The 16,054-nt window shown below is 22.0% G+C and overlaps 1 protein-coding gene across 1 annotated transcript in view; it reads left to right on the plus strand.

The window, feature by feature from the left end:
* Positions 1–13,333, plus strand: part of LOC117175329 (SUZ domain-containing protein 1) — a 20,443-nt gene extending 7,110 nt beyond the window's left edge. The window contains exons 3-5 of the mRNA XM_033365040.1: positions 3,920–4,109; positions 4,183–4,291; positions 13,096–13,333. Of these exons, the coding sequence (XP_033220931.1) occupies positions 3,920–4,109; positions 4,183–4,291; positions 13,096–13,181 (385 nt within the window). The 3' untranslated portion in view covers positions 13,182–13,333. The remainder of the gene's footprint in view (positions 1–3,919; positions 4,110–4,182; positions 4,292–13,095) is intronic.
* Positions 13,334–16,054: the final 2,721 nt, after the last annotated feature.

Genomic DNA, 16,054 nt, shown 5'->3' on the forward strand with positions numbered 1-16,054 from the left:
GTTTTAAAATGGATCTTTTTTCTTCTAAATTCAACTATATGGTTGAAATTTTTTGTTCTGTTTTTTGTAGTTGAATATTTAACTATTTCATTGAAAATTATCCATTTTGTTAAAAAATGGACGGTTTTAGTAAAAAAAATTAATTTTTTTGTTTGAAAATTAATATTTTTGGTTTAAAATTTCCCTTTTTTTTTAGAAAATTAATTTTTTTAACTGAATATTTAACTATTCTATTTTTGATAAAAAATTGATATATGTTACTACTAAATTTAAAAATATGGTTGAAAATTTGTATTTTTGAGTTGAAAATTCAACTATTTCGTTTAAAATTGATTTTTTTTTTTGAAAATAGTATTTTTTTTTTTTTGCAAAAAAATAAATCTTTTTGTTTGAAAATTAAAGTTTTCCAGTTAAATATTGATCATTTTATTTGAAAATTTATGCATTTTGTCGAAAAATTGATGTTCTTAGCAAAAAAATTAATTTTTTTGGTTTAAAATATATTTATTCCAGTTAAACATTTACATTTTTCTTGAAAATCCATCACATTGGTTGAAAATTTGCCTTTTTTTGTAGAAAATTAATTTTTTTTACTGGATATTTAACTATTCTATTTTTGTTTAAAAAAATTTATCTATTTTACTTCTCAATTCAAGTATATGGTTGAAAATTGAACTATTTCGTTAAAAATTGATGTATTTTGTAAAAAATTTATTTGTTGGTAAACAAATAAATTTTGTTGTTGGAAAATTGAAGTATTCCAGTTAAATATTAATAATTTTATTTGAAAAATTGACTTTTTTAGTAAAAATATTAATCTTTTTGTTAAGAAATTAATGTTTTTGGTTTTAAATTAATTTATTCCAGTTGAAAATTCGACGCTTCGGTTAAAAGTTTGCCTTTTTTGTAGAAAATTAATTTTTTTAACTCAATATTTAACTATTCCTTGTTTGATTAAAAATTGATCTATTTTACTTCTAAATTCAACTATTTGGATGAAAAATGGTATTTTTTAGTTAAAAATGCAGCAACTTCATTGAAAAATTATTGCAGTTTGTTGAAAAATTGTCTTTTTTGGTTAAAAAAATTAATCTTTGTTTGAAAATTCACGTATTTTCGTTTGAAAATTAATCTTTTTGTTTGAAAAATAATCTTTTTTGGTTTAAAATTCATTGATTACAGTTGAAAATTCATCACTTTGATTAAAAATCTGTCTTTTTTTTGTAGTAATTTTTTTTTTTTGTACTGGAAATTTAATTATTCCATTTTTTGTTGAAAAATGATCTTTTTACTTGCAACTATAACTATGTGGTTAAAAATTCTACTTTTTGGTTAAAAATTAATTTATTCCAGTTCAAAATTCATAATTTTAGTTGAAAATTCATCACTGATTGAAAATTAATTTTTTTGTGCAAAATTAATTTTTTCAACTGAATATTTAACTAATCCCTTTTTGGTTAAAAATTGATCGTTTTTACTTTTAAACTTAACTATACGGTTGATTTTTTTTAAATTTAACTATTTCATTGAAAATCTATATATTTTGTTAAAAGAATTGTATTTTTTAGTAAAAAAAAGCTTGTTTCAAAATTAAAGTTTTCCAGTTAAATATTGATCATTTTAATTAAAAATTTTAACAAAAAATTGATCTATTTTACTTCTTAATTTAAATATATGGTTGAAAATTTGTATTTTCTAGTTGAAAATTCATGTCAGTTGTTAAAAATATTTTTTTTTGTAAAAAATTAAACTTTTTGATTAAAAATTCATCTTTTTGGTTGAAAACGTATTTTTTTGTTTGTTAAAAATTCAACTATTTCATTGAAAATTTATTTATTTCGTTGAAAAATGGTCTTTTGTTATAAAAATAAATAAATATTTTCGCTTGAAAAATAATCTTGTTGGCAGTTTACTTTTGAGTTAAATTATAAGGTTAATTTTTTAAAAATAAAACTTTAACTAATTCATTTAAAATTTATGTATTTTGTTAAAAAAATAGTCTTTTTAGCAAAAAAAAATCAATTTTTTCGTTTGAAAATTCAAGTTTTCTAGTTAAATATTGATCATTTTAGTTGCAAATTTATGTATTTTGTTGAAAAATTGACGGTTTTGATAAAAAAATAATCTTTATATTTGAAAAATAGTTTTTTTTTGGTTTAAAATTTATCAATTTTAGTTAAAGATTTATATATTTAGTTGCAAAATTATCACTGATTAAAATTTTTTTTTGCAAAATTAATGTTTGTAACATAAGATTTCTTTATTACACTTTTGGTTGAAAACTGACCTTTGTTTACTTCTAAATTCAATTATATTTTTGAAAATTCGTCATTTTCAGTTAAAAATTTAACTATTTCATTGAAAATTTATGTATTTTTGTGAAAAATTGTATATTTTTGTGTGTTTAGAAAATATATCTTTTTTTGCAAAATTAATGTTTGTACCCAAGATTTTATTTACATTTTTAATTGAAAACTGATTTTTTTATATTTCAAAACTCAACTTTATGGTTTGAAAATTTTTCTTTTTTAGTTGAAAATTCAAGTATCTTGTTAAAAATCAAATTTTTTTTCTAGAAAATTAAACTTTTTGTTTGAAAATTCATCTTTTCTGTTGAAAAATTAAAAGTTAAACCCTTTTTTAAGTAATTTGTGATTTAAAATTAATTTATTTCAGTTTGAGAATCACCATTTTAGTTAAAAATCCATCCCTGGTTGAAAATTAATTTTTTTTTGTGTTTAATTTATTTTTTAAACTGAATATTAAACTACTTATGTTTTTTTATTGAAAACTGATCCTTTTTACATCTAAATTCAAGTATATGATTGAAAATTTGTCTTTTTTTTAGTTTAAAGTTCAACTATTTTTTGAAAAATTACGTGTTTTGTCGAAAAATTGACGTTTTTGGTTAAAAAAATCATTTTGTTAAAAATTCAAGTATTCCAGTTAAAAATTAATAATTTTAGTTGAATTTGTTTGAATAAAAATATTTTTGGTTTAAAATTTTCCTTTTTTTATAGAAAATTAATTGTTTAAACTAAATATTTAGACTATCCTATTTTTAGTTAAAATTGAAGTATATGGTTGAAAATTTGTCTTTTTTAGTTGAAAGTTCAACAATTTCGTTGAAAATTGATGTATTAAAAAAAAATTATATTTTACGGTAAAAAAATAAATGTATTTGTTTGAAAAATAATCTTTTTGATTAAAAATTTATAGATTCCAATTTAAAAATCATCATTTTAGTTCAAAATTCATCACTTTGATTAAAAATTTGTCTTTTTTTTTTAACTGGAGATTTAATTATTCCATTTTTAAGTGAAAAATTATCTTTTTATTTCCAACATTAACTATGTGATCGAAAAATTTTGTTTTGTTGAAAAATGGTCTTTTTTGGTAAAAATAAACCTTTTTGGTTTAAAATTCACTTTGGGTAAAAATTCGCCTTTAGATTGTAGAAAATTAATTTTTAATATAAATTTAATTATTTCATTTTTGGTTCCAAACTGCTCTTGTTTAGTTAAAATTTGACTTTTTGATTGAAAATAAAACTCTATTGTTTAAAATTCATCATTTTGCTTAAATGTATTTTTAAATTTTTGTAACCTGAAATTTAATTATTACATCTTTGTTTAAAAATCATTTTTCTGTTCATAATTCAACAAAATGATTGAAAATTTGTTGTTTTCAGTTGAAAATTCAACTTTTCTCTTAAATTTTTTTTTTAATCGTCTTTTTTGGTTGACAATGAATATTTTTAAACAATTGTGAAATATTTTGAATTGTCGGGAAATTTTTTTTCTCCGTTTTGAGTAGACATCCTGATTATTTCCTTATATTAAATAATAATAAAACAATTGTTTTTTTTTTCATTTTATTTTTAGATTCTGATTTAGATTTTTTTTTTTTGATGCTTTAGACTTTCAAACAATCACAATTCAGGTACGAGGATGCTAATTTTAGGAGAGGACGCTTTGCGTTCCCAATACGTGCCGCCTAAACCAACCGTAAAAATTCTCAAAAGGCCGTCAAGAAATTCCCAGGGGGGTGGAGATTGTCCACTTTTAAATGGGGAAAAACCAAAGCAACCAATCAAGTCTCTGAAGCAGGTGATTATTTTGAAAAATATAACGCCTTCTTTATTTGTTTATAATTTTTTTTTTCTGTTTTTTTTTCCTCCAGAGAGAGCAAGAGTACGCAGAAGCGAGGAAAAGAATTCTAGGCGAAGAACAAAGCCCGGAGGAGAGACTTGTGCAAGAAGTGAACAAGATCCAGCCGAAACCAATAACAAGTATGTTGAAAATATATATTTTTTTAATATGAATTTTTAACCACTTAGTGGAATTTTCAAGCGAAAAAATTAATTTTCTATGAAAAAAAAGAGACTTATTTTCAAAAAAAAAGTTCATGAATTTTCATATAAAAAATAAAATAGTTTAATTTTAATATAGAGAAACAAGTTTTTCTTTTAATATCTGTACAAAAATGCAATAGTTGAAAAAAAGGAATTAATTTCCGATAGAAAAAAAAACAACTAATTTTCCACCAAAAAAGGAGTTTTTTTTTACAAAATACATACATTTTTTGACCAAATATTTTTTACGTAACTGGAATTTTCAACAAAAAAAGTAAATAATTTAATTTTAATTCAGAGAATAAAGTTCTTTTTTTAACCAAATAAAATAAATTTTCAACAAAATAGTTCAATTTTCAACCAAAAGATAAATTTTCAGTCAAAAATATTAAATATTTTTAAACAAATTTCAAAAAAATGCTATAGTTCAATTTTTAGTTAAAAATAAAGGAATTAAATTTTTCTTCCAAAAAGAATAGTTTTTTACAAAATACATACATTTTTTAACCAAATATTTTTTATATAAATGGAATTTTTTACAAAAAAGAAAATAATTTAATTTTAATTTGGATAAATAAGTTTTTTTTTAACTAAATAAAATAAAGTTTTAACAAATTTGTTCAATTTTCAATGAAAAATAATAAATATCTATAGAAAAATTTCAAAAAAAAGCAATAGTTAAATTTTTAGTTAAAAATAAAGAAATTAATTTCCGATAGAAAAAAAAACTGACTAGTTTTCTAGCAAAAAAAATAGTTTTTTATACAAAATACATACATTTTTTATTTTATTGGAATTTTTAACAAAAAAGAAAATAATTTAATTTTAATTCAGAGAAATAAGTTTTTTTAAACAAATTAAAGAAAGTCTTAACAAAATAGTTCAATTTTCAACAAAAATATGAAATTTCAGTTAAAAAATATTAAATATCTTTCATGAAAAATTCCGAAAAATGCAAAATATTTCAAATTTTCAATAAAAAATAATAAATATCTATAGAAAAATTTCAAAAAAAAGCAATAGTTAAATTTTTAGTTAAAAATAAAGAAATTAATTTCCGATAGAAAAAAAACTGACTAATTTTCTAGCAAAAAAAATAGTTTTTTATACAAAATACATACATTTTTTAACCAAATATTTTTTATTTTATTGGAATTTTTAACAAAAAAGAAAATAATTTAATTATAATTTCGAGATAGAAGTTTTTTTTTAACTAAATAAAATAAAGTTTTAACAAAATAGTTCAATTTTCAATCAAAAATATTAAATATCTATGAAAAAACGTAGTACGTAAATTTTTAGTAAAAAAAAAAAAGGAATTAATTTCCGATAGAAAAAAACTACATTTCTGCTAAAAAAGAATATTTTTTTACAAAATACATAAATTGTTAATTTGTTGATAAAATATTTTTTATGTTATTGAAATTTCTGACAAAAAAGAAAATAATTTAATCTTAATTCAGAGAAATAAGTTTTTTTTTAACACAATAAATAAAGATTTAACAAAATAGTTCAATTTTCAACGAAAATATGAATTTCCAGTTAAAAATTGCAAAAAAAGCAATAGTTAAATTTTTAGTTAAAAGTGAAGAAATTAATTTTCGATAGAAAAAAAACTGACTAATTTTCTACCAAAAAGAATAGTTTTTTTACCACATACATAAATTTGTTAACCAAATAATTTTAATGGAAATTTAAAGAAAAAATGTTTAATTCAGAGAAATAAGTTTTTTTTAACCAAATAAAATAAATTTTTAACAAAATAGTTCAACTTTCAATCAAAAATAATAAATATCTATAAAAAAAATTTCAGGAAAATGCAAGAGTTAAATTTTTAGTTAAAAAAAAATTGGGAATTAATTTTTGATAGGAACAAAAAACTAATTTTTTACCAAAGAAGAATAGTTTTTTTACAAAATACATAAATTTTTAACCAAATATTTTTTATTTTAATGGAATTTACAACCAAAAAATGTTAATTTTCTATAAAAAAAACATAAGGCAAATTTTCAAAAAAATAGTTATTTTTTTCATTAAAAAAAATTTTTTTTTATACCAAAATATAATAATTATTATATAAATATAATTCTCAACAAAATAATTAAATTTTAAACTTAAAAAAATGAATTTTGTCTTTTAAAAAAGATATAGTTTCAAAAAAATTATTAATTTTCAACTAACAAAAAAAAGTGTTTTTTAACTAAATGAATTGATTTTCAACTAAAAAGAAACGAATTTTCAGCCAAAGAAATAAATTTTTAATCACAGCGATGAATTTTCAACCAAAAAGTTAAATTTTTCATTTAAAAAAAAATTGTTTTTTCAACAAAATACATGAATTTTTATTTAAACAATTAAATTTTCAATAAAAATTCGAATCGCTAAAATATTAGAAAACAAAAATTTTCAGCTGAAAGAAAAAAAAAGAATTTTCAACAAAACAGTTTGTTTTTTTCCATACAAAAAATGATCTTTTTAACAAACAAAATAAGAAAAATTAAATTTTCATTTAAAACAAGAAATTTGGACAATGAATTTTCAAGCAAATAAATCAATTTTAAACCCAAAACATGATTTTTCAACTAAAAAAGATCAAAAAACCTAAAAAACCAATTTTCGCTATAAAAAAAAGATACAGTTTCAATCAAATATATAATTTTTCAACTTGAAAAAAACAACGACTTTTCAATGAAATTAATTAATTTTTAACTAAAAAGAAACGAATTTTCAGCTGGAAAAATTAATTTTTAATCACCGGGATGAATTTTCCATAAAAAATATGAATTTTTGCCCAAATAGTGAAATTTTCAACACAAAAAATATCAATTTTCGACAAAAAATAAAGTAGTTTAATTTTAACTTAAAGACATACGTTTTTTTTACCAAATAAAATAAAGTTTCAGTAAAATAGATACATTTTTGTAACAAAAAAATTATATTTCAATCGAAAATATTGAATATTTATAAAAAAAAGTTTTAATAAAAACGGAATAGTTTTTTACAAAATACAAATTTTTTCAAACCGAATATTTTTTTATTTTAATTGAATTTTTCTGACAAAGAAATGAATTTTTAAGAAAGTAATTCAATTTTAAAACCAAAAGATGGATTTTTGCTTAAAAAAAAAGGTACAGTTTCAATAAAATATATAAATTTTTAACTAACAAGGATAAATTTATATATTTAAAAACAATAACGAGTGTTTAGCAAAACTAAAAAATTTTCATCTAAAAATGTACATTTTCAAGAAAAAATGGAATATTAACATTTTCAATTGAAAAACTTAAATTAAAAGTTAAATTAAATTTCTTTTAAAAAGAAAGAATTTTTAACAAATTACATGAATTTTGATTTTAAAAATATCCATTTTAAAACCAAAATTAGAATAGTTAAAATGTCAGAAAAATAAATGTTCAGCCGATAGAAGAAAAAAGCGAATTTTCAACAAAATAGTTGTTTTTTTTCACCAACAGAAGGATTTTTAAAACAAAAAAAAATTAATTTTCTTTTTAATCAATTAATTTAGACATAAATGAATTTTTTATAAAATAAATCAATTTTAAGCCTAAAATATAATTTTTCTCTAAAAAAGATACCATTTTTTAAAGTTATAAAAGTTATAAAAATTAATTTTCAATTAAAATGAAGAATTTTCAACCAAAAATTTTAATTTTTTATCAAATAGTGAAATTTCAAACCAATAATCTAATTTTTTATCAACAAAAAAAGAAATGAATTTGTAACAAAGTTGAATGGTTTTTTTATCAAAAAAGGAAGAGTTAAATTTTAAACCCAAAAGACTTTTGATATAAAAAGATCAATTTTCAATCGAAAATATTAAATATCTATAAACAAAATTTTAATAAATTTGGAAATTAAATATTTATTTAATAATAGAATTAATTATCGATAAAAAATTAATTTTCTACCTAAAAAGAATAGTTTTTTTTTTTACAAAATACAACATTTTTTCATTCAATATTTTAAATTTTAATGGAATTTTTAACGAAAACATTAATTATCGTGAAAATAATTCAATTTTAAAACCAAAAGGTGAATTTTATACCAAAAAAGATACAGTTTCAATAAAATATATAAATTTTCTACTAAAAAAAAGATAAATTTGCAAATAAAAACTGGAATAGCTCAATTTCCAATCGAAAAATAAATTTTAACAACAAAAAAACACTAGTTTTCAGCATAATCAATTAATTTTCAACTAAAAATATGAAATTTTGATTTGCAAAAGATTCTGTTTCAACTAAAAAAATTAATTTACAAATCAAAACTAAAATAATTAAATTTGCAGTTAGAATAGTAAATTTTAAACAAAAAAAAACGAGTTTTCATTTTAATTAATTAATTTTCAACTAAAAAGAAACGACTTTTCAGTAAATAAATTAATTTTTAATAACGTGATGAATTTTTAATAAAAAATACGAATTTTTAACCAAATAGTGGAATTTGAAACTAAAAAATTAATTTTCTGTTAAAAAAAGCAAATATTTAACTAAACATTTGTTTTAAATGTTAATTAAATTAATTAAATGTTTATTTAAAAAAAAATCGAGTAAAACTTTAGTTAAATTTTTAGTAAAACAAATTGATTTTCAAAAATATATAATTTTCAACGAAAGAAATAAGATTTCAACAAAAAAGATTAATTTTCGATCAAAATATAATAATTAATAACAAAATACATAAATTTTCAACTGAATATTTTAATTTTTAATCGAATTTCCAACCAAAAAGGTTAATTTTTTACCAAAATTGATAAATTTTCAACCAAAAAATATCAATTTTCGACAAAAAAATAGAATAGTTTAATCTTTAATTAGATAAATCAGTTTTTTTTTAAATAAAATTTTATTGAAATAGTTCAACTTTCCGTCAAATTAATTTTATACCAAAAAGACTAAATGTTTTCTAAAAAAAAATTGGAGTACAAATTTGGCTACATTTTTGAAAAAGCAAATTAATTTTCAATAAAAAAAAAACTAATTTCCAACTGAAAAAGTCTAATTTCATCAGAAAAGATTCATTTTTAACAAAATACATGAATTTTTAACCAAATATTTTAATTTTTAATGGAATTTTCAACCTGATAGTTGAATTTTCAAACAAGAAAGTACATTTTCTGTTAGAAAAGTAAGTCTTTTAAAAGATAAAATAAAATTTAAGCAAAATAGTTTAATTTTCAATTTAAAAAAAATTAATTATATACCAGAAAAATTAAATTTTCAACCGAATAAAATTTGATCAATAATTTTGTGACATTTTTGTAAAATTCATTAATTTTCAATACAAAAAAATTTTCAAATAAAAAATATCAATTTTGTAAAAAATAAAATAAATTTATAATTTTAATAATGTAAATTTGTCAATTTACAGTTAAAGAAATAAGTTTTTTGACACATAAAATAAAATTTCAATAAAATAGTTAAATTTTCAATTATAAAAAAAAATTGAGTAATAATTTAATTAAATTTTTAGTAAAATAAACTATTTTTTAAACGAAGAAATTAAATTTCAACTAAAAAGATTAATTTTTAACAAAATACATGAGTTTTGCACTAAATATTAAAAATTTGAATGAAATTTTTAACCCAAAAAGTTAATTTCCTACCAAAATTGATGAATTTTCATACAAAAAAATACCTATTTTTGAAAAAACATAGAATGGAATTTCATTTTTGTTTAGAGAAATAATTTTTTTTATCAAATAAAATAAATGTTCAACAAAATAGTTAAATTTTTAATTAAAAAAAAATTTATACCAGAAACATTAAATTTGTACTAAAATAAACTAATTTTAAACCAAAAAAATGAAATTTCAACCAATAAAAAAATTAATTTTCGGTAAAAATAGAATAATTGTTAACAAATTACATGCATTTTTAACCAAATATTTTAATTTTTATTGGAATCTTTTGCCAAAATTGATTAATTTTTCAACTAAAAAATATAAATTTTCAACAAAAAATAGAATAGGTCCATTTTCAGTTAGAGAAATAAATTTTTTAACAACAAATAAATGTCTAAAAAATAGTTATATTTCTTATAAAAAAAACTTTTATACCAGAAAAATTAAATGTTTATAAAAAAGAAAATTTAGTCAAAATTTAGGTACTTTTTTTAGTAAAACAAATTAATTTTAAATTTTAACAAACTAATTTTCTATCAAAGAAATGAAATTTCAACGAAAGAGATTATCTTTCTGTCAAAATGAAATAATTTATAACAAAATACATGAATTCTCTACTAAATATTTGAATTTTTAACGAAAAGGTTAATTTTTTTATAAAAAATAGAATGGAAATTAATTTTTGTTTAGAGAAATAAGTTTTTTTTATTAAACAAAATAAAATTTCGACCAAAAAAATTAATTTTCTGAAAAAATAGAATAGATTTTAACATATTACATGAATTTTTAACCAAATATTTTAATTTTTAATGGAATTTTCTACCTAATAATTGAATTTTCAACCAAAAAGGTTCATTTTCCACCAAAAATAGTATAGGTCCATTTTTAGTTAAAGAAATAAGTTTTTTAATGGATAAAATTAAAATTTAAACAAAGTAGTTAAATTTTCAATGCAAAAAAAAATGAATTTTGTATAAATGAAATTAAATGTTTATGAGAAAAAAATTTCAAGTAACCAAATGAAATTTTTAGTAAAATAAATTAATTGTTCAAGAAAAAAGCAACTAATTTTCGACCAAAGAAAGAAATTTCAACCAAAAATATTAATTTTGAACAAAATATGTACATGAATTTTTCACTAAATATTAAAATCTTTAATGAAATTTGTAACCCAAAAAGTTTATTTTCTACCAAAATTCATTAATTTTCAACAAAAAATAGAATAGGTCCATTTTCAGTTAGAGAAATAAGTTTTTTAACAACAAAATGTCTAAAAAGTAGTTATATTTCTAAGAAAAAAATAATATTGTACCAGAAAGATTAAATGTTTATATACCAGAAAATCTAGTCAAAATTTGTTTAAATTTTTGGTAAAATAAATTAATTAAAAAAAAAAAATTTCAACGAAAAAGATCTGTTTTTAACAACATACATGAATTTTCATCCAATTATTTTAATTTCTGATCGAATTTTCAACCTGATAGTTGAATTTTTAAGCAAAAATTTTAATTATCTACCAAAAAGAAGCTTATTTTCAAAAAATACATGAATTTTTAACCAAAAATATTAATGAATCATAAAAAAGGTGAATTTTCTACAACATATATATTTCAACAACAAATATAATATTTTTTTTCTATTAGAAAAATAAGTTGTTTTTTTCAGGAAAATAAAACTGCAACGAAATAGTTCATTTTGCAATCAAACAAATAAATTTTATACCAAAAAGATAAAATATTTATCAATAAAAAAAAATTTATTAAAATTTTTAGTGAAACAAATTAGTTTTCAATAAAACAACTAATTATCAACTAAAAAGGATTTTAATTTTATACCAAAAATACTTGAATTCAACCAAAAAAAGATGAATTGTCAACAAAATAGTTTGAATCCTCAATCAAAAGAGATTAATTTCCAACCAAATAGTTGCGATTATGGAATTAACCTGATCTGCAGAAACTCTCTAATTTAAAAAAGTACATGTTTATTTCACTCTAGAATGTTTTGGTGAATATATATGAAGGGTGGAAATTCAAAAGTGTAATAAGAGCCATTTTTTCGAGGTCCGGTTTGTTTTTATGAATTTTTTTCTATCAACAATCGAAGGCCGTTATTTTGGCCTTAAAAGCAGTGGAAAATTGTAAATAGTTTTCGCTTGAGAATTTATTTTAAAAATCGCGTTTTGCTAAGTCGAGGCATATTTGAAATTCAAAACTGTACAAAAGCCAATAGAACCTTATGGAAATTAGTAGAATGGCTCCACTGATTCGGGAGAATCATTGCCCCGAACAAGCCGAGCCGTTTGATCAACAGTACAGTAAAATCTCGGTTATCCGGCTTTTGATTATCCGAGGCTCCGCGTTATCCGAGGCTCCGCGTTATCCGAGGTGACGGGACCGCACTTTTGCGGTTAATGCAGTAGTTTGCAATTATTAATAAATTAATAAAAATAAATTCACATTCGTAAGCTGTTTACGTTTATTTGCTAAATGTTTATAGTTATTTTTCCATTAAAAATATATGAAAAATAGATAACTCTACCGAATTTTGTACTTCTTCCGTATTATCCGAGTTTTTGCCTATTCGGTGTATCTCTTTCCCACCCTACCCCGGATAATTGAGGTTCTACTGTATAGTTGAGCCGTTCTGCACAGATGGTGCTTGCGGCACAGATTCGCGCTTGCGCAGCTCAGAAAAATATAGCACCCAGATGCCGGAGCGACTGATCTCCGTAAGTTCGGGGTAACTAGTGACCCGAATCTGGAGCGGACGCTCGCAACTAGCGCGACAGTTTTACCTAAATTCTCTCTGTGTGTGATAGAATGTTGTCTAAAACTAGTGCCAATAGGAATTTGGTGTACCACTCGATATAAAAAGATTCGCTTCAGTAAAAAATGTTGTTAATTATCAAGGTAATAATGCTTCACAGATAATAAAATATTAAAAAATGTCAAAATAAAAACGTTTTTTATCCGGCTCTCAAAATTTAAAAAATGCCCCCCCCCCTCACTCCCCAAAAAAAGAAGCAAAGTGGCTGGCTGTCGGCCATTTTGATTGTGGCGCGCATGCGCTCTAATAAATCTGCTTTTATTTCTAGTTTCCAGTATGAGTAGCGTATCAAGCAACGTGATTCGAATGCCATTTGGACCGGATGGAACTCGGGGCTTCAATTTAAGAAGATAGCGCGTCAGATAGGGATTTTCCCTTTTTTTACCCAAAACTTGATCCTCTCGAATTCTCTTCTGACGGAGAGGAGAGGCGGCTATGAGGCCAACAGCAGCGATTAAGTTTCGTGCTCCAAAAAAAAAAAAAAGCAATAAAAATAAAAAACAACACGCAGCAACAACAAAAAAAACGATCAGCGATCGCTAAGAGTTACGGATTCTTACAAATAAGTACGGATATTTAACGAGAATTACAGATTCTTTCCGAGAATTACAAACTCTTCTCGAGAAATACGAATTCTTACTGAGAATTACGGATTCTTCTCTAAAATTCGAGAAACAAATACGGATTCTTACCGAGAATTACGTATTCTTACCGAGAGTTACATATTCTTACCGATAATTACGTATTCTTGCGGAGAATTACGGATTCTTCGCGCGAATTGTGAGGAGTGCGAGCTCAGCTGCGACTGGCATGCCTGCCCCGAATTTCAAATGTACAAAAAAGAAAACTGGAATTACGCTTCCCGATGTTTGATCGATTGTGCTGAATGTGAATACTCAAGGCGCGTATTTTTTGTACGTGTATTTTTGTCGGTTGAATCAAATGAGGAAAGACTTCGTGGGAAAGACTGCGATGAAAATTAATTTATGCAGACTGGTTGGGTGTGACTTGTGACTTGTGATGAGAAGGTGGTCTGCGTTGTTGAATGTTTTTACTCGCACCTGTAAAATACTGCACCGACTGATGACTTGTTAATTATTTTTTTGTTTATAATTTATCACTGTGGCAATATGAGGAAGGATGTCAATTGAATGAGTTTTTTTCTCTCTTCTTTTTCTTTTTCTTCTTCTTCACCACTTTTACGTTTTACCTTCTTCTTTAATCCCAGTTCGGATATGTGTAATTAATTTTATTAATGAATTCAGAGGAGATTATTTTTAAGAATAACAAATGAAAAACAAATGAAATTCTCGCGACTCATTTTGGCAAGAAATTGTATTTTTCTAGAATCGAGAATAATTGAAGAGTTTCATTTGGAGAGTGTAAATTTGAAATAAAATTATATTCTCTCTTATGGTTTCACTTTTTTCCGGAAAGTGTCGAAAATCGCGATTTTAGCCGCTTTTTATGTTTCCAAAATATTTGGAAAATTTTTAATTTGACTATTGTAGTTTGCTCATTTCTTTCATCATTGGGATTCAAAACTTTAAATTTTTTCATCGAACCACAATTTTCGTTTTTGAGGTAAAGTTTTTTTTACTTGAAATTTGTTCCATGTTGTAATTTTTTTTAATTGGCTAATTTTGTCTAAATTTGATTGAGTATAATTTCCCTGATCATGAAATCGGAAAATTTATCATTTTTAATTCACACTATTCTACATTCTTTTTAAAATGGTGATTATTCTGTTGCAGAACATGTCACAACATTCCAGAATTTTTTTTTATATTAAAGAATATTCAAGAAAATCGCAGAACAGCCTTCAATTATGCTTATAAATTTAGAATATTCAGATAAAAACATTCCAGAATAGTCTAAGAAATTATATCATCATTTTTATATTTCTGGAATTTCGGCATTTGTAAAGGTTTCTAGAAATTATAGAATGTTCTACATAGTGCAGAATAATCATAGATCTTTCTAGAACATTCCAAAACTAAAGGAAATTCAAGAATTTTAAAATCATTTTGGAAATAATAGAATATTGAACAAAGTGCGGAATAATCTTACACATTATAAGATTCCAGAAGAATCAGCGAACTTGAGGTTTATGAATAGTGTAAAAATCTACAGGAAATTGTAACATTTTGAAAGGTTTTTATAAATTGTAGAATGTTCTACAAAGTGCGGAATAATCCTGAATCTTTCTAAAATATTCCAGAAGAATCAATTCGAGATATCAGAATGATGTAAATAACTCAAGAAAATTCCAGCGTTTCGAAAGGTTTTTTTTAGAAATTATAGAATATTCTACATAGTGCGGAATAATACTAAATCATTCTAGAAAATTGCAAAAAATATTCCAGAAGAATCAACAAAGGCGAGGTTTCTGAACACTGTAAAAATCTAAAGGAAATTCCAGCATTTGTAAAGGTTTTAGAAACTACAGAATATTCTACACAGTGCGGAATAATCCTAAATCTGTCTAGAACATTAAAAAATATTTCAGATAATTTAAGAAACTCGAGGTTTATGAATACTGTAAAAAACTAAAGAAAATTCTAGCATTTGCAGAGATTAAAAAAAAATAATATTAAACAAGGTGTGAAATAATCCTAAATTTTTGTAGAATATTCCAGAAAAATCAGCTTATTCGAGATTTCAGAATACTGTAAAAAAGTCAAGAAAATTCCAGCTTTTTTAAAGGTTTTTTTTAAATAATAGAATATCCAACAAAGTCGGAAACTTCTTAAATCTGCCTAGGATATTGCAAAATATTTCAGAAGAATAAACAAATTTGAAATTATAGAATACTGTAAAAACTAAAGAAAACTTTAGCATTTGAAAAGGTTTTTCGAAAAAAATAGAATATTCAAGAAAGTGAGGAATTTTCCTAAATTGTTCAGAAGAATCAATAAATTCGATATTTCAGAATACTGTAAAAAACTAAAGAAAATTCCAGCATTTGTAGAGGTTTTTGGAAATTATAGAATGTTCTTAAATGTGCGGAATAATCCTAAATTTGCCTAGAACATTCCAAAATATTCCAGAAGAATGACCAAACTCAGTTTCTGAGTAATGAAAAAAAAAACTAAAGAAATTTTCAGCATTTGCAGAGATTAAAAAAAAGAATATTCAACAAAGTCCTGAATAATCCTAAATCTTTCTAAAATATTTAAAAATATTCCAGAAGAATCAACAAATTCGAGATTGAGGAATACTGTAAA

This window comes from Belonocnema kinseyi, chromosome 1 (genome assembly GCF_010883055.1).
Source record: "Belonocnema kinseyi isolate 2016_QV_RU_SX_M_011 chromosome 1, B_treatae_v1, whole genome shotgun sequence".
In the NCBI taxonomy this organism is placed as follows: domain Eukaryota; kingdom Metazoa; phylum Arthropoda; class Insecta; order Hymenoptera; family Cynipidae; genus Belonocnema; species Belonocnema kinseyi.